This window comes from Natator depressus, chromosome 9 (genome assembly GCF_965152275.1).
Source record: "Natator depressus isolate rNatDep1 chromosome 9, rNatDep2.hap1, whole genome shotgun sequence".
Classification (NCBI taxonomy): Eukaryota; Metazoa; Chordata; order Testudines; family Cheloniidae; genus Natator; species Natator depressus.
This window is the reverse complement of record NC_134242.1, coordinates 39,414,463-39,434,032: the sequence shown is the minus strand read 5'-3', so window position 1 is coordinate 39,434,032 and position 19,570 is coordinate 39,414,463. Positions and strand designations below refer to the sequence as shown.

At 42.6% G+C, this 19,570-nt stretch overlaps 1 protein-coding gene across 8 annotated transcripts in view; it reads right to left on the bottom strand.

The window, feature by feature from the left end:
- The window catches only part of SPSB4 (splA/ryanodine receptor domain and SOCS box containing 4), a 306,597-nt gene that overhangs the window by 98,667 nt on the left and 188,360 nt on the right, over positions 1 to 19,570 (bottom strand). For 7 of the 8 annotated variants that reach the window (XM_074963955.1, XM_074963954.1, XM_074963959.1 and 4 more), the window contains one exon: positions 12,605 to 13,460. In XM_074963955.1, the coding sequence (XP_074820056.1) occupies positions 12,605 to 13,298 (694 nt within the window). In that variant the 5' untranslated portion in view covers positions 13,299 to 13,460. Of the gene's footprint in view, positions 1 to 12,604; positions 13,461 to 13,973; positions 13,993 to 19,570 lie in introns of those variants that run through there. The other variant, XM_074963960.1, reaches the window with a different exon arrangement.

The window sequence follows — 19,570 nt, the reverse complement described above, 5'->3', positions numbered from 1 at the left end:
CCATTGCTAAAGAAATAGCAGTGGACTCTGCCTCCAAGCCCTGAAACAATTCTTGGGGGAGCTGGAAGCACTGTGAGCACCTGCTAACCTCTAATCGTTATATCTGAACTAGGGTAAACCATAGCAAAGGGTGGCTTCCCTTCCCACAGCCACCCAAGGCAGCTCTGAATGGGATGGGGGAAAGATCATGAAAACCAAAAAACAAAATTGTGGCTCCCTGATTTTCTGCCCTTTCCCTCTCCAGAATAACCTGGGAGCTGCTCTAACGTGGAGCAGCTGGCTGTGGTCATTAAAAACACTAACTACTAATCTTTATGCTTGCTCTGATTCATAGCAACCATGTTGGAGAGCTGTAGCATACAGAAGACTGACTCAAGGAACAAATAGTTAAGCAATTGTTTTTATTCCACCTGTTCAGTCACAGTAGGTGTTGAGTTTGAAGCATGCACAAATGTTTATTAATAGCTTTGTTTCTTTTGGGGTTTCTTTTCTTTCTTTTCTTTATTGAAGTGAACCAATAAAGGTGGGGGTAGCTATGCCCCACTTTATATATCGAATAATGTCTATCAGTTATGAGAATTATAGAGAATATTAGCATATTTTCTGAGATGCACAAGACACTATTAGAGACCTAAAAAAAGATCAGTGCCCCTTCAGAGTTTACCCACAGAAGTATTTTGGAAATGTGAGAATTTCAGAGGTGGGTTTTGAATACCTAGAGGCTTTCTGTATTTACAAAACACTTCTCACCAACTGTGTATATTTACCTGCGTAGATGTCTGAATTCCAATACTTGTTATGACAGCCATTACAACCTGTACAAGGTAAATTAATGGAGATTTTCCCCCATAAAAAACAGAAGAGCCAAATATTCCTACTATCACCACATTAATGGTTTACCTGATAACATTTCAAAGTAATTGAATTCCCTGAATTCTGGCAACAGAACTTCCAATGAAGCAATTTCAAATAAATTATCCTAACCTTAAAGCATGTGATTCAACCCTAAATCAAGAAACATCCCAGAAGTCTTGTACATTTAACTCTCAGATCTACAAAACCTTCAGTTTAAGTATACATGGAATTCTGGAGGGAAAAGATCCAGGAGGGAACAAGGATGTTAGGGCAGTTTCTCTCTTGTACAGTTGTACTGTTCACGGCTTTGGGGTTAATTTGGTTTGGTTTTTTTTATCCCAAATTTGAGTCGATTTTTTTTTTTTTTTGGAACTTAAGGCGGCAAGGAAGAATTTTTTAAAGTAATTGGCTCAGATGGACACCAGATTATGCTGCTGACCAGTTGTTTCAGCAACACTTCCCAAAAATCTTGCCAATTCCCATTGCCTCCTGAGTGGTTCAGGGATTTGTATTCAGAAAGATATGTTTTCTGTTGCAATTTTCTTATTCTTATGGCAGTTATAACCCATTCAATATTTTGATATACAAAATGAACAATTCAGAGTTTTTCTCTACCTTAGTCTGATTTTGTTCCATTTGGGCCTATTACAATTTTTAATTCTGGAATAGGTGTATCTTGAATTAGAATTCACAATTGCAATTCAGGTATGAGTAGAGTAAATTGAAGTTTCTCTTTCCTCATGGAATTACTCTTATTTGAGATTTGGGGTGTCTAGTTAGAAAGGACAAATATCTGAGTAAAATGTAAATCTGAATCAGTTGATGTACCAACCTACACGGAATTTGGAAGAAAGAACACAAGTTGCAGGAGAGAAGAGTTTGGAGGAGACACCAGGAAGTCAGTCTGTGCGTACATGGCTTGAATGCTAGCTGGAGTTGTAGAACCTCGGTAAACAGTTATCTGAATGAAAAGCCAGTTTAAAAAGTGCACCATTCCTCTCGCATTACCACCAAGAATGTGGTACATGCTCAAGATCTTCCGTTTTGCACCAAGTCACCCAATCTGCGTTTATCAGTAGTAGGCCCTTTCATTTCACCCATTGGGTTACCCAGTTCACACTTCCGAGTAACCCAATGACGCAGGTGTGGCCGTCCTGAACCCCACCTTTCTGTATGTGTTCTGCCTTGGAAGCCTGTTCAGTACAGGGTTCTGTAGCTAAAGATTGCTTATTGTTTCACTTATTTGGGAAGTCTTCATGGTTCCTTTTCAGTGTTGGTACACAAAACAAAAAAAACCCAAAACCAAAAACACCTTCTGTAGTACATCTCTAAAATATTCATTATTATGGTAGATAGAAATGCAGCCTCAGTAGAAATCACTGTACTGAATTTACATAATACACCTCTGCCCCGATATAACGCTGTCCTTGGGAGCCAAAAAATCTTACCGCGTTATAGGTGAAACCGCATTATATCGAACTTGTTTTGATCCACTGGAGCGCGCAGCCCCGCCCCCCTGGAGCACTCCTTTACCGCGTTATATCCGAATCCGTGTTATATTGGGTTGTGTTATATTGGGGTAGAGGTTTCAGAGTAACAGCCGTGTTAGTCTGTAGTCGCAAAAAGAAAAAAAAAATATAAAAATTTATATACACCTCTACCCCAATAAGAAAAGGAGTACTTGTGGCACCTTAGAGACTAACCAATTTATTTGAGCATAAGCTTTCGTGAGCTACAGCTCACTTCATCGGATGCAGTGAGCTGTAGCTCACGAAAGCTTATGCTCAAATAAATTGGTTAGTCTCTAAGGTGCCACAAGTACTCCTTTTCTTATTGGGGTAGAGGTGTATATAAATCCCCCACCATCACCACTAACCTGTCCTTCCTCCATTATTCTGAATTTTTAACAATGTTAACCAGGATTTATAGGATATATTTATGTACAACATTGACTATTCCCCATTTCAGTGTCTGCAGCTAGGTTTCCCAAGATTCCTTATTAAGTCAGATAGCATACACAATATCTCTTAGTGGTCTTTGGATAAACATATATTCAGGGAAAGATGTGTGGCTTTATATTTGTAGCATGTTTGTGCATTGAAGTGAACTGTTTTTAGAAGTGTTGAAATAGACATCAATGAATCAAAGTCTGACCTCCAATCTGTACAATCTCAGATGTCAATAGAGCAAATGAGGGTAGAATTTGGCCAAAGGAGCTGAAAGTCATACATTTCCTCCTCTCACTCTTTAACCCCACTTCCCTCACATGCCCAAAGCAAATTTGCCAAAATCTAGACTAATATTTTCACTGCAAGTCTACTATATAAATGTAAGGGGGGGGGGGGGGGGAGACACATCGTGGGAGTTACAACACATTATTATAGGACTTGCAAAATAGTCTCCAAAGTTTTTGGAAGATTTTAAACCAGATCTTTCAAAGTTGTTTTTCAAAGCAAAGCATATGAACTGCCTGAACCCCTAAGTGATTCATAAAAGGTTGGAGAGTTTCTGGAAAGAGAAACACTTAAATATCAGAGACAACTCCTCTTATCTTAAATGTGACTTTGGCAAATAACTTAAAAGGACGCACTTTCTCCACCGTAAGGAATTACCACTGTGAAGTTTTACACTCAGTTCAGCTTTTCAGAATGAAGGAAATGGATGTAAAAGCCTCCTCGTTCATTCTACATCAATACTGATGTCAGTGGATCTGTTGATGTAGAGAGTGATTTTTTTTTTTAAATTTTGGTGCTTTCAACAGTTTATTGACAAATGTACAGCCAAATCATCTGCTCTGTACCTAGCCATGTGCTGAGATAAGGCGGCAAATCTCCTACTGCACAGCTCTCAGGGACATCTCAGTTCAGAACTCCTTCCCAGCACACTATAGTGCTGAAGTGATTTTCTGCAATAGTTCTATCCATTCAAATATTTGATCCATATCAGTGAAAAATGTGTTTTCCCAGAACTGAGGCTCATAATGCCCCTGAATGAGGTCTCAAATTAGTTCCTCCAAGGTTACATAGGAGCCATGGTTCTGTCCACTTCAAAATACAGGGAAATATGCCTTGAACTATGACCCAAAGTGGTTCACTACAAATCAGTTGTCTGACAGATGGCCTTTCACTAAAGATTCAACAAAGCTGAGCTAGTATGTCCTAGATAGAAACGTACTAGCGGCAGTGGGATACAATACAGAGTAATGCCTACATGACGCCACCGCATATTAATATTAAAAAAGGCTTAAGTAGTTTGCACAGTTTTTGTACTAAAGGCTTAAACTAAAAGTTAAATAAATAAAAAAAACTCAGTCTATACTACAGAACACTAAATTTAATCTCAATTTCTCTAAATGCAACAGTGGAGAAATTCTGTGTAGATGCTTGATATGCTTAGTCAGCTACTGATTTTAACATTTCTAGATGCTATTGCTCTAGAACAAGCTTATTTAATTCACTTAGATATTCCATTTCTTCTCATTTAGTCAGACTGGTTGCTGCCAGTACCTTCTATAAAAGTACTGAACTAACTTGAATAGGTCTCCAGCAAATTTAAGAGACGCAGGATGAGCAAGTAAATCATAGATGGGGATTCTTTAAAGAGCTCACTAAGAGATGAGTTGACTATAGCAGGCGTTCTCCACCTCTCTTTCTGAGACCCCCTTCCCCCACCCCAACATGCTATAAACATGCCACGGCCTGTTTGTGCCACAATTGTTTTTCTGCATATAAAAGACAGGGCTAGCATTAGGGGATAGCAAGCAGGGCAACTGCCTGGGGCCCCACATCACAGGGGGCTCTGTGAAGCTAAGTTGCTCAGCCTTTGGCTTCAGCCCCAGGTGGTGGGGCTTTGGCTTTCTGCCCTGGGCCCCAGCAAGCCCTATGCAAGCCCTGCTTGGCAGACCCCTGAAACCTGCTCACAGCCCCCCAATGGGCCCCATACCCTGGTTGAGAACCACTGGACTATAGGAAGTGATTGTCAGCATATATTTCACTGCAAATAAACTTGAGCTTGATCCCCGACTATATCAGCATGCTAAAGACCTTCAGGCTCAGTTATCATTCCCCTAGCTGCTGTAGCTTTTATGCAGTCCATTTGCCTGAACATTTGCCTGCTCAGAGACACACACTGAGCAATATAAGAATCTATTTGTGCCACTGCTATAGAAGCATCCTCTTCTTTAGGTACCTTTTTTTAGGGAGACCCCCCTAATCCATCTGAGCAATAAGATGCATTTGAGCAGTGTGAGGTCTAGAGCAAGGTGGAGAGCTTGTAACTAAAGAATATTTATGTCTGCCTGCACCATTAGCTGTGAACAGCTTCATGTCTCAGATAAGGCCCCTTAGGGTATCTGTCTACTCTTCAATTAAAATCCACCAGCTGGCCCGTGCCCGTTGACTCAGGCTTGCAGGGCCTGGCTAAGGGGCTGTTCAATGGCAGTGCAGACATTCAGGCTTGGCGGGTCCCAGAGCCCAAGGTGAAGCCCGAGCCCAAACGTCCACACCACAATTAAACAGCCCTTTAGCCCAAGTCCCGCAAGCCCGAGTCAAATGGTGTGAGCCAACCATGGATGTCTAATTGCAGTGTAGATATACCTTTAGACTGACCAAGCTTGCCTATGCTTAATCTAACAAATGGAGTAAATCCTTCATAAAAAGATCCAAGGTTTGAATCTCCACTCTGGAGCAGGGATTTGAGCTCAGATCTTACTCCTCCTTGGTAAGCATCCTAACCACCAAGCTATTCTGAGGTGGGTTGCTCTCAATCTCTCTTATTTGAGATGTTCCACTTTGTTCAGATACTTATATATATTCATTATGCCATGCGAGAAAGAGAAAAGAATGACTCCAGAGCCTGGTGATTCGGCCACTCACAAGGGAGGAAGGAAATTGGGATTCAAATTCAAATTGAATGGAGCACAGTTCACTGGCCTGGAATGGACTTTTCCAATCTGTTGGCAAATTTTGAACATTTTTGGAACCAACCCAAATGTTTTCCTTAACAAATCGCCCACCTCTACTTGATAACCAATTAGAGTAAAGTTCACTGCACTGAATGTGGCAACAAGAAGGATGTGTTCTTGTTGGGGTAAAATACTGTCCAGAAAGCACTGGCACCCCTTCTCCTTGCATTTAATTAAAAAAAGTAGTCTCTGGAATTGAAGAGGAAAACAGGGAAAAATTATTTAATTTTTACGTTTGTTGCCAATTAAAGGTCTCTCAATTTAGCTAGACTTTGTTTAGAATCCTGATGTTCATTTACTTTACAATCTGCTTTTGTACTATATTACACAAAAAGAAACATTAAAACTGTTCACCTTCAATGACACACGTTTTTGCTAACCTATACCCAAGGTCTTGCAATCAGATGCTAGAGCCCAACCACCTCAAAGAACTTACCAAACCCAAATGTCAGAACCTGTCTCTCATGATTTAAAGTAGTCTTTATAAACAGGAATACACAAAAATCCAGGGGTCATCCCTGGCAGTGTTTCATGAAAATATTTTAACAGTTAAAGCTGAAACAATTTTGAACCATTATGGAGACCATCATCTTTAGGTTTTCCATCCCTTAAATTTATTTGCAGTTAGTAGATTACAAAGTTTTAACTACAAAACTTCCCTGAAGAAAAAGTAGATGAAGAAAAAACAATATTTATGAAGCCCTATTTAGAACAGCTGAACACCACATCACATAGCAACTTTGCCTATTAAGCCATGTTCTAACATCTGAAAGTAACGTGTGTGTGTCGCAATACACACACACACACACACACACACACACACACACAAAGTTCCTCCTATGCCTTGGTGGGTCCTACGTTTATTGGCGGATTTTCTCGCCTCAGAGGTTCACGGCAGCCCTCAGTTTGGCCACTTTCATGGCTCAAACCTGCCGTTCACTCAGTTAGCCTCATCACTGTCCAGCATGGGGAAAAGAACAATCCCCGCAGTCTCTGCTGATTCACCTAGTGGATCGGGGAACAGGCCAGAGACCTTCCCTCCTGGTGGAACCTACAGTCCAGTTCAACTCCTCTGGTATCAAGCAGGGAGTTGGGGGGATGGAGGGAACCCGGGCCCACCCTCTACTCCGGGATCCAGCCCAGGGCCCTGTGGATTGCAGCTGTCCACAGTGGCTCCTGTAACAGCTGCATGAGAGCTACAACTCCCTGGGCTACTTCCCCATGGCCTCCTCCCAACACCTTCTTTATTCTCACCACAGGACCTTCCTCCTGATGTCTGATAAATGCTTGTACTTCTCGGTCTTCCAGTACCATGCCCTCTCACTCTCAACGTCTTACGCTTCTTGCTCCCAGCTTCTCGCATGCACACCACAAACTGAAGTGAGCTCCTTTTTAAACCCTGGTGCCCTGATTAGCCTGCCTTAATTGATTTTAGCATCTTCTTGATTAGAACACCTGCAGCCAATCAGCCTATCTGCCTTAATTGTTTCCAGAAAGTTCCTGATTGTTCTGGAACCTTCCCTAGGGAAAAAGGGACCTACTTAACCTAGGGCTAATATATCTGCCTTCTATCACTCTCCTGTAGCCATCTGGCCTGACCATACGCAAAGGTAAGGCACCCTATATATCAGCAGTGTGTACCGGAAAAATACATAATTGAATGAAAAATCCATTATACAAGAGATCAAAGACTGAATAAATCTGCATTCCTAATAAAACAGCTCTGTTTGATGAAGCGGGGAGAAGAGATCATCATGTGCGAGATCCTACGTTGCACTCAGCACCCACTCAGTGTAATGGGAGTGGGGGACTGACAATCAGAGACTCTGTTATGGTTCCCTGAGTCTCTTCGCAGTCCAAGGCTAGAGCAGCTTAAATGGTTGTTCCAATATGCACCAGCTGGCAACCAGCATCAGCTTGCAACTGTCCTCCAGGTAAAGATGGCCAAAGAGTAGCATGCTCTGGCCACTCTCCTCATCCCTCTTCACATGCTTTCCATGCTGAGATCATGGGGCAGGGAGGCATAGGCATTTAGCAATGAAATACTATCAGATGGGGACAGGAGGAGAAGAACAATGCTTTAGACCTACAGTACTATGTTCCATATCCAAAGATGACAGAAAGGTAAACACTACAATCAGAGAGAGCATTGTTATATTCAGGTCACAAAGATTCACAGAGCAGAGTTGTCTTCTCTCTTTAGGACACATCACTATCAGAATAATGATGTATAAAGCCCAAGGTCCATATCAAATTTGTGCCACTGTGACAAGAACAGACGTTTATCACAAATATGTAAATCCATCACTTAATCTGCCATCTTTATTCCTTTTTTCACTCTTTGCTAAGCAAGCGTGCTATATGGGCATTGGAGGATTCTAAAATAGTCATCTGAACAGCAAGTATTCAGAGCACTTTTGTGAACAGGACACTTCAGAAGATAAAAATAAAAATGTAAAAATGGACTTTACCGTAAAACCATTTGATTTGTGTATTTAGTGGGTGCATGTCACCACACCCAGGAGATCTGCCTGTTTGAATCTTGAGAATATGAAAAGTTATCAAAATATACAAGAAGATCTAAAAAAGGGATGGAACTATGTACCTGTGATCAGAAACACCCTGAGTTAGTCGGCGCCTAGCCAGCAGTAAACTTCATTACACCAATCAGCCAAATTGTTGGGCCTAGATAAATATACTCCTAATCCAGTCTATTTTTAAAATTAGCCTTAACTGTGCTGACCCACATTAAAGGTCTGAAAATCCACCCATTGACTTCCTAAAACCTAAAAGAGCTTTCCCATGCCACTGAAAAGATCAAAGATTTTCTCTTTAAGTGAATGGAAGTCCAGAAGATTATCCCTCAAGAAACAGGATGGAGGATTATTTCTTCTCCTCCTCCATCATTTTACAGACCACAGTTATCTAGCATGGTGTAACTGTACTACCTCTTCCCAGATATGACACTGCACACCATATTCTTCATAGTGATATTATATGATTATGGCATAATTATGATGCATTTTGTACAAGATGAGTATAGAAGCGGTCATTGGAAAAGTTATGATTTGCTGAATATGATTATCCTATTTGTGTGCTTGTATCATTTTTCAGAGTAGCAGCCGTGTTAGTCTGTATTCGCAAAAAGAAAAGGAGTACTTGTGGCACCTTAGACTAACCAATTTATTTGAGCATAAGCTTTCGTGAGCTACATCTGATGAAGTGAGCTGTACTCCTTTTCTTTTTGTATCATTTTTGTATCTGAAGTTATGAATATTGACTATGTATCAGTATTTCAAATGTAGTTACACCTGGGCAGCACCCACTAGGCAAAATGCTTCTAGCCTAGATAGCTGGCTGTGAAGGCCCTATTCAAGGTAACGGGCCCTTAGGGAAAACAATAGGCCTTAGGAGAAGCTTATCCCCCACCTGGTGAGCCTTCCTGAGAATGCTCCAGACAGCCTGAAATGACTGCCATGACTCAGCAAGACATGCAAGGGCATGTGACCAGGCCACATGACTCTGGACTCCATTTTGGGATGTCTATTTTTCTACAAAATGGTCTGGGAACCAAGTTTGAAGAAAAAAAAAAAAAAAAAGGAGGGGGGGGGGCCATAGGGGGGAAAAGGGCTCCGGCCAAATGCTAAAGCTATGTAAGGCAGGGAGTAACATCATCTGTTGTTCATCACTCCCCACACAACAAAACTCCTTGAAACACCTGAGGAACACCCAGGGTAAAGGGATTTTTAGCCTGTGTATGAAAACCTGGGGATCCCAAGCTACAAAGCAAGTGCAGCTTGTGCCTTGAGAATCTGCAATCCTGCTTGTATTGTCAGTCAGGGTGAGAGATTGTCAATTGAAATCCTATCTTTCTAGTATGTTAAGCTTAGTTTGTGTTTTTGTTTATTTACTAGGTAATCACTTACAGTCACTTAAATTCTATCTTTTTGTAGTTAATAAACTTATTTTATGTTTTAATCTAAACCGTAAATTTGAAGTGAAGTGCTTGGAAATCTTAGCTCAAGGGGCAGGGGCTGTTGCATTTCCTCTCCACATTAAGGGGAGGCAAACTGGATAATAAATTCATACTGGTCAGGGGTTTGATCAGAGCAGTATGGTACAACTCTAGGATCCTAAGCTGGGAAGCTGGTGGTTATTTTGGCTGTAGACTGTCTATTGTTGGTCTATGCAGCAGCTGGTCAGAGAGCCTGCATGTAAGTGCAGCTGGGTGTGTCCCTACCTGTGTGAATGCTGGTGGAAGTGTAGGACTGGGAGCAGGTCTGTAGCTTGTCTCAGCAACACAGTGAGAGGGGGAGCCCAGACTGGTGAGTCAGAGGGTTCAGTGGTACCCCAGTTCCAGGTGGCACCCCAAGGGGAACCCATAACACCTGCTTCTTATCCATTTTGTACCTTCTGTTTTTTTCTGCCTCCTCCTTTCTTCCTACTTGTGGACATCCTCTCCCTCCTTTCTATCTTTTGGTACTCAGTTGAGTAACCCACAAAACAGCTAAAATGCACACAGTGGAACATAATTGACTTTAACACGGGGTAGGCAAACTTTTTGGCCCGAGGGCCACATTGGGCTTCCGAAATGGTGTGGAGGGCTGAGTAGGGAAGGCTGTGCCTCCACAAACTGCCTGGTCCCCTCCCACTTCCCACCCCTTGACTGCCCCCCTCAGAGCCCCCGGCCTATCCAACCCCCCCTGCTCCTTGTCCCCTGACCGCCCCCTCCCGGGATCCCCCACCCCTAACCACCCCTCCGGGACCCCACCCCCTATCCAACCCCCCCCCCCACTCCCTGATTGCCCTGACCCCTATCCACACCCCTGCCACCAACAGGCCCCCTGGGACCCCTGACCCACTTCTTGTCCCCGACCACCCCCTCCCGGGACCCCTGTCCCTGACTGCCCCCCCAGGACCCCACCCCCTATCCAACCCCCCCTGCTCCCTGTCTCTCCCCCCCCCACGGGACCCCCCAGCAACCCCCCATCTCCTGATCGCCCCCCTCCCCGAACCTCCGCCCCATCCAACCGCCCCCTTACCATGCCACTCAGAGCAGCAGGACAGGCTTATTGTAAAGCCTGGGAGGTGGGCAGGTACAAGCTGTGCGGGTGTAACTGCAGGGTAGGAGCAACAGCAGGGGAGGGGCTGGGGGCTAGCCTCCCCGGCCGGGAGCTCAGAGGCTGGGCAGGATGGACCCGCAGGCCGTAGTTTGCCCACCTCTGCTTTAACACAACAGATACTGAGATTTTGCTTATCTATGTGACATCACCAACATGCAAAACAAGTTGCATGTTTGCAGTGAATTTGTATTTATTCAGTTTCCAAAAATAAAAAGAAGCCAAGTTGTTATAGCACACTGTCAAAAAGAACTCTTTCCAGGTTTCAAATTAATGGCTACAGAACTTTTGATCCTTTACTCTTCCTCCTTTTAAGGCACTCAAAAGTTTCATTTGATTTTTAGCTGCAATATGCTTGTAAGGGTTCTGCTGATAAGTTTTCTCCCCAATGACAGTGCTATGTATATGTGTTAAAAGGTAATCTTAAACAGGGTCAAGTTCTTTAATTATGATTTTACAGCAGCTCACACATCAAATATAAGGCTAATGAGCAGGGAATTACTTTTGGTGGAGAGAATTTAGAATATCCCATTTGAAGCAAATCTAAAGGGATATGTCCCTCCCAGAATTATTGTGTGTGAGTGAGAGAGAGTGTGCAATTTTTATTAAATTCTTCTTTACAAGAAATAGCCAATAGTCTAATTCACAACGTAAAGTTCCAGGATCAACAAACTTTTATCCAGCTAGCTATTTCGGTCACACACACTATGAATTTACGTTCATGGTTCAGATTGCTGGCCAGATTGTACAGCCATGGGAACCAGTAAGAAGAAAGTGCCCCTTACCACCTTGAGTGGCCTGTCTGTTCCAACTCACACAGTACAGGAGTGAAGTAGGCTCCAAAGAGCAGCTGCATCTACTCTCTAAACCCCCACGCACGCTCGTCGCCCACAGTACCCAAGCAGTAGAGCTGTGCCAGCACATCAGTAGATGTTTGCTGAACTGGGTATAGGGCTTATTCTGCTCCCGGAACTGCAAGGAAACCTGGAGGTAGGCTGTGATTTGCAAGCCAATTCTCCTTGCACTGCCACCGGAGGAGCCTATACGATCATACTGTCCTTGTTCTGGATAGTTTGTTAATTCATGATCAAGCCTCAAAATCAGAGCTAAAGAAGAATATTAAACTTCATTTTCAGAGAGGGTAACATCTTCTGCCATAATCTGTCAAGAATATACGAAAAGGGACTCACTTTCAAATCATTTAAATTTCAATATCTTAAATAAATTAATTTCAAATAAACCAGAACTTTACAATGAAAATGCATTAAAAGCTTTCTGGATATTTTCCCAGCCTGCCCATTTTACTGAAATAAAATGACTTTTGCAAGACTGAGCTTTCCAGACGTTCTCTATGCCAGAAAACCAAAAATAAGTTAGAGAGACCGTAATTTGTTCTACAGGATTCAAAAAAAAGGTCTTAGGACCTGGGATGATATTTTGACACAATCCACAGCCACAAGATGCTGTCTGTGGAACAGAAGTTAATGGGAAGGAGTTTCATCAGGTTGGATAGTTTTATAGAGAGTATTTACTAACAGCAACCAGGGGTCCTCTATCCAGCACTCTCCATTTACAATATGAGAAGGGGTTAAGAAGAAAGTTAAATAAAAAGAAGTAGTTTGGAAAAAGTTGAGATATTAGAATGCATATGTTTGATAACACTTACGATCAAGTCCATTGATGTAGCTCATTGTAATTTCACAGTGCCCCCAAACTGCACTGACTACAGGGTAAAGTTTTTTCCCTTTCAGTCCTCGGAAGGCCACTCCAAGATACTGTCCATCTACAATGAAGCTAAGCGTTCCTTCATCCATATCCAAAACTACCAATAAGGAGTCTGGGAGTACAAAAGACTCATCTGGTTCCAAAAAAACAGGATACGTCACCCCAGGTTGGTTTTTACAATTATGATAAAGTTTGTTACGTCCCAGATCCCAGCCCCATGATTCACTATTGCTACCAACCAATGATGTATATCCTACAGAATGTAATGGAGCTTCTGCTGTTGATACACCCACCACAGCATGTGTTCCTCGTTGCCTAGTGGGCCAGTGAATTTGCCAGACATGTAGGCCTCTTGTGTAGCCAACTTTGCCCCGGATGCAATCTGTACTTTGGGCAACTGGGTGCCTATGAAAAGTTAGTTTGTCATCTTCCTTTACAAATATATTTAAAGATCGATCTTCATTGTTCCAAGCATGTTTATACTGGACCTCCAGTTGGGAAGGGGGCATATCCAGCAGCATGTCCAGGCGAGCAGGCTTGCAAAAATCTGGTCCCCTCAGCTTTCGTTTAACAGGTCTATAAGGGGGCTCCCTCACATCCACAGACTTTATGCTCCCTGAGATTTTCTGGCCCATTTCTTGGCTGCAGATTCAGAAAGGAGAAAGAAAGGTTGACTTTGGCCCAATGTTACCTCATGAAAGCACTTTCACACTGAGCCAGGGACTCGACAAGCAGACTGGATTTATTTCTCCCGTTTGGAGCCTTTTAGCAGCAATGGTTTCAGAGAAAAAACACTCCTGAAAGAAAAACGAGAATTTTCAGTTAATTAAAGAAAGCCAGTCTCAAACATTTTTGAAAACGTCTTCTGATCCCAGCTAGGTTATTTTAAACAACAACAAGAACTAACATTTCTCTGCTTTTTGTTCTCTGTCCTGCAGTACTAACCAGACTGCCAGCAGGATATTCTGAGCCCACCAGCATACAGAATACAGACAGTAATTTCCTCCAATTCATAATAGGATACAGACATTCTCCACCTTCTGCCCTTCCACCCATTTAGTCTAGCCAGGGCCATAATGTCTTGTACAAGGCATATATTATTCCCCAGGAATAGGGATTAACTTCATATTCAGCTGCATAACGATTTATTTACTCGTTTTGTTTCATTTTCTCACAACTAGGTCCTATGTCAGAGCTCCCTTTTCTTTCTTACTGTTCCTGCCTTTATATGACCTTACAATCCAAGGCTTTATCTTGTAACAGCAACAAACAATGCTAGTAACAAACTGCTGTGAAACTTAACTGCTTACCTTTAACATACCCTGCCCCTTAAATAAAAAGAGCACAAAACTGTCAAGCTTCATTTTCACTGAGTTTGGCGGGAGAACAAAGAGGGAAGGAGAATAGGAGGGTATAAATGCAGTAATGGAGTTCTCCAAGCTATTGAAACTAACGCATGGCAATTTTAGCTCTTTGCCAGCCACCCCCGATGGGGATATCTGGGTCAGAATGCAAGCTCTTGTGCTATGTGTGTGGTAGCGTATGTAACTGCAATATTTCACTATTTTTAGCACAAAGAAAGGATAAGAAGCACTGGGAAGTACACATGGATTTTAGTATTCTATGCACAGGGCAGGGCAACTGAGCTGGAAGAGTCCAAATATATTTAAAAGAGGGTGTTGAGGTTAATGGACATGCTCAGTAGCTGTTTCTGAAGCTGTATAGGAATGTTTCATTGTAGGCAAGACGACTGCCAGGTCACACCACTCTGGAGACTTGAGCCAATCAGAGCACAAAGATGAGAAGGTTTATAAATATAGGAGTGGAAGGCAGCCATTTAAGTGGCTAATTGATACAGTGCCAAGAGATGTCTCTACTGTGAGGTCTCAGTCCCAAAGAGTTGTACCACTTTGTATACAGACTTGAGATTTCTGTTTTACCAACAGCTGTGGACCAGTCAACCAATAACCCAAGGACTGGAATGCTGCTATATTCTGGAGATCCTGATAGTTGGTGTTTGCTGACAGAAGAAGGGAAGGAGACTGATTTTTCTCCCTTTTCTATCACATGAAAATGGAACCAGTGTAATTTCTGTTGCAGCTGGTTCTGAACGGGGGCCAAAAGTAGTTTTTGGTTTTTGGGTATTTTTAAATGCAGTTAATTTCCCTCACTTATTGGAGCAGCCAATCTGTAACATTCCCGATAGCAGAAATATTTCCCTTACAAGTGTATTTTTAAAGAGATACCAAACCACTTCTTACAGCACTTAAGCGCTCATTGCTGTGCCGCTATTCACCTGTAAACTTTCTGGAATTAATGAATAAAATAAAGAGAACTCTCATGGCTAATGAAAATATGCTGGGAAAAGCTTCCTTTCTTTTTTCTTGTATGGAGCTCTGTATTTTTCAGTGAATGCAATAAAGACTGACACCAGACCCAAAATGTCAACTCCATTGCTAGAAAGCTTACTCGCTGAGCCAAAGGAAACCAAAAAATGACCACAAAGATTCGTGGAATCTGCTAATACTGAAGTGCAAGACCATAAAGAGGAGCTGGGAAAATTAAAAAGTACCTTTCCAGCCAGCAGGACAAATTCAGATACATGCACACTTCAACTTTTGTGTGAATTGGGCATGCTTGTGAGAGGACAGAATTTGGGCCAGTGAGAAAGATTTTATACTTCAAATCTGTGCTAATGGGCTCGAGGGAGATAAAAATATTGACAGTAAAAATATGGAATATTAGTATTAAAGAGCAAATATTGTTAATTAAGTGTTTTCCTGGGAGATCTGCTGAGCAGACCGATTCTGCTTAGGTTGTTTATAAAACATGCCTTGTTACAAGAACTTAAAAGATGTATACAATCTGAAATAAGGAGGAGAATATCAAAAGGCATAAAGGGCAGTTAGTAGTCCCATTGACTTTTCTATGGGAAATGGGCATCTAAATCCCAGATTTAAAAGTCTCCCCCACAAAACACAGGACTATTGTAATTTTTCTTTGGGTATGGTGAGCGGGGAATTTCTCACCAGTGCAATGCATACACAGTACTGCTGCTTGCACTCCTCAAAGCAAAGGGGTAGGGGTTTACCTGCTAGTGCTAGCACTGAAAACCCCAGAGGTGACGTACCTGAGTAGACCATGGCCATAACTCCCTCCCAATGCACCAAGAATTATATCATACCAACAACAAGCATTGTTATACCTGCATCACTGCCTATACTAGAAATTGTTACAATGTACCTATTTCAGTTTCAGATATAATTAAAGGGGTACGATGATGTTATGCAAGTTTGGTATTTACTTAGTTTTGTGCAAAACAAAAGAGTAACATTGGGCTAATAAAAAACCAGCCTTCCACACAAACTTCCTCGTGGCTGGACTTTACTAAAACTAGACAAGCCATTTACAACACACACTTTGCTTCTCTACAAAAGAAAAAGGACACTAAACTTTCTAAACTACTACATGCCACAAGGGGCCACAGCAATGGTTCCCTCAACCCACCCAGCAATATTGTTAACCTATCCAACTATACTCTTAGCCCAGCAGAAGCAGCTGTCCTATCTCGGGGCCTCTCCTTCTGCCCCTCCACCCCCACGAACATGATACAGTTCTGTGGTGACCTAGAATCCTATTTTCGACGTCTCCGACTCAAGGAATATTTCCAACATACCTCTGAACAACATACTAATCCACAGAGACCTCCCTACCAACACTACAAAAAGAAGGATTCTAGGTGGAGTCCTCCTGAAGGTCGAGACAGCAGACTGGACTTCTACATAGAGTGCTTCCGTCGACGTGCACGGGCTGAAATTGTGGAAAAGCAGCATCGCTTGCCCCATAACCTCAGCCGTGCGGAACACAATGCCATCCACAGCCTCAGAAACAACTCTGACATCATAATCAAAAAGGCTGACAAAGGAGGTGCTGTTGTCATCATGAATAGGTCAGAATATGAACAAGAGGCTGCTCGGCAGCTCTCCAACACCACTTTCTACAAGCCATTACCCTCTGATCCCACTGAGAGTTACCAAAAGAAACTACAGCATTTGCTCAAGAAACTCCCTGAAAAAGCACAAGATCAAATCCACACAGACACACCCCTGGAACCCCGACCTGGGATATTCTATCTACTACCCAAGATCCATAAACCTGGAAATCCTGGGCGCCCCATCATCTCAGGCATTGGCACCCTGACAGCAGGATTGTCTCGCTATGTAGACTCCCTCCTCAGGCCCTACGCTAGCAGCACTCCCAGCTACCTTCGAGACACCACTCACTTCCAGAGGAAACTACAATCCATCGGTGATCTTCCTGATAACACCATCCTGGCCACTATGGATGTAGAAGCCCTCTACACCAACATTCCACACAAAGATGGACTACAAGCCGTCAAGAACACTATCCCCGATAATGTCACGGCTAACCTGGTGGCTGAACTTTGTGACTTTGTCCTTATCCATAACTATTTTACATTTGGGGACAATGTATACCTTCAGATCAGCGGCACTGCTATGGGTACCCGCATGGCCCCACAGTATGCCAACATTTTTATGGCTGATTTAGAACAACTCTTCCTCAGCTCTCGTCCCCTAACGCCCCTACTCTACTTGCGCTATATTGATGACATCTTCATCATCTGGACCCGTGAAAAAGAAGCCCTTGAGGAATTCCACCATGATTTCAACAATTTCCATCCCACCATCAACCTCAGCCTGGTCCAGTCCACACAAGAGATCCACTTCCTGGACACTACAGTGCTCATAAACGATGGTCATATAAACACCACCCTATACCGGAAACCTACTGACCGCTATTCCTACCTACATGCCTCCAGCTGTCACCCTGACCACACCACATGATCCATTGTCTACAGCCAAGCTCTGCGATACAACCGCATTTGCTCCAACCCCTCAGACAGAGACAAACACCTACAAGATCTCTATCAAGCACTCTTACAACTACAATACCCACCTGCGGAAGTGAAGAAACAGATTGATAGAGCCAGAAGAGTTCCCAGAAGTCACCTACTACAGGACAGGCCTAACAAAGAAAATAACAGAACGCCACTAGCCGTCACCTTCAGCCCCCAACTAAAACCCCTCCAACGCATTATTAAGGATCTACAACCTATCCTGAAGGATGACCCAACACTCTCACAAATCTGGGGAGACAGGCCAGTCCCTGCCTACAGACAGCCCCCCAACCTGAAGCAAATACTCACCAGCAACCACATACCACACAACAGAACCACTAACCCAGGAACCTATCCTTGCAACAAAGCCCGTTGCCAACTATGCCCACATATCTATTCAGGGGACACCATCACAGGGCCTAATCACATCAGCCACACTATCAGAGGCTCGTTCACCTGCACATCCACCAATGTGATATATGCCATCATGTGCCAGCAATGCCCCTCTGCCATGTACATTGGTCAAACTGGACAGTCTCTACGTAAAACAATAAATGGACACAAATCAGATGTCAAGAATTATAACATTCATAAACCAGTCGGAGAACACTTCAATCTCTCCGGTCACGCAATTACAGACATGAAAGTTGCGATATTACAGCAAAAAAACTTCAAATCCAGACTCCAGCGAGAGACTACTGAATTGGAATTCATTTGCAAATTGGATACAATTAACTTAGGCTTGAATAGAAACTGGGAGTGGCTAAGTCATTATGCAAGGTAACCTATTTCCCCTTGTTTTTTCCTACCCTCTCCCCCCTCAGACGTTCTTGCTAAATCCTGGATTTGTGCTGGAAATGGCCCACCTTGATTATCATACACATTCTAAGGAGAGTGGTCGCTTTAGATAAGCTATTACCAACAGGAGAGTGGGTGTGTGTGTGTGGCCCGGGGGGGAGGAGAAAACCTGGATTTGTGCTGGAAATGGCCCACCTTGATTATCATACACATTGTAAGGAGAGTGATCGCTTTAGAGAAGCTATTACCAGCAGGAGAGTGGGGTGGGGGGAGGTATTTTTTCCTGCTTTGTGTGTATAAAAAGATCTTCTACACTTTCCACAGTATGCATCCGATGAAGTGAGCTGTAGCTCGCGAAAGCTTATGCTCAAATAAATTGGTTAGTCTCTAAGGTGCCACAAGTATTCCTTTTCTTTTATTGGGCTAAAACAGTGTTTTTTGTAACCTCATACTGATACTAAATAATTTGATTTTACCCGGACGCATTTTACCATTGGGTTAAAAAGGACACAGGATTGAACCGTGTTATAATCTTGCTGTTACTGATGCTCCAAAGATTGTGAAGGGCACTAACTTAGTGGTTCTGCTCAAATTCATCCTTCCAGCAATTCCCTACTCTCACCAGCCTTAACGTGTTACCTCTGCTCTGTTACACAACTCTGCATATCTACAAAGTCATTCCCTTTATTATTACTGTGAGGCAGCCTATGTCACAAGGCCAGCAGAAGGCATGTTTGTTTAATCAGATACCACTGGACTGGAGCAGCTGAATGAAAAATTGAAGACTTAAAAGATATGCTGTTACATTTAATCACCTATACTAGAAAAATTTAGGTTTTTCACATTGTGATGCAATCTCACATCCTTTCTTGGAGACAATCTGCACTGTAATTTTTCTATTACACAGATATTTTGAAGTTACTGCAACATGTGTAGGTTCCATTGCAGCATTTTTACATAGCTCTTGTACAGTACTAGCAATGGATCGTACTGATTCATAATTTATAGGCACATAATCTTGCATTCTGGATCAGTTAGCATTAAATATTGCACACGTGAAAAAGGATGAAAACTTTATTCAGGTTGCAAATCAAGCACTCGAAATTTAGGAAATGTTATGAATTAAGGTTGCCCTTGCAACCTCAGTGTGACCCCTTTGAGCATATGCATTACAATATAGGTTTGTAATCA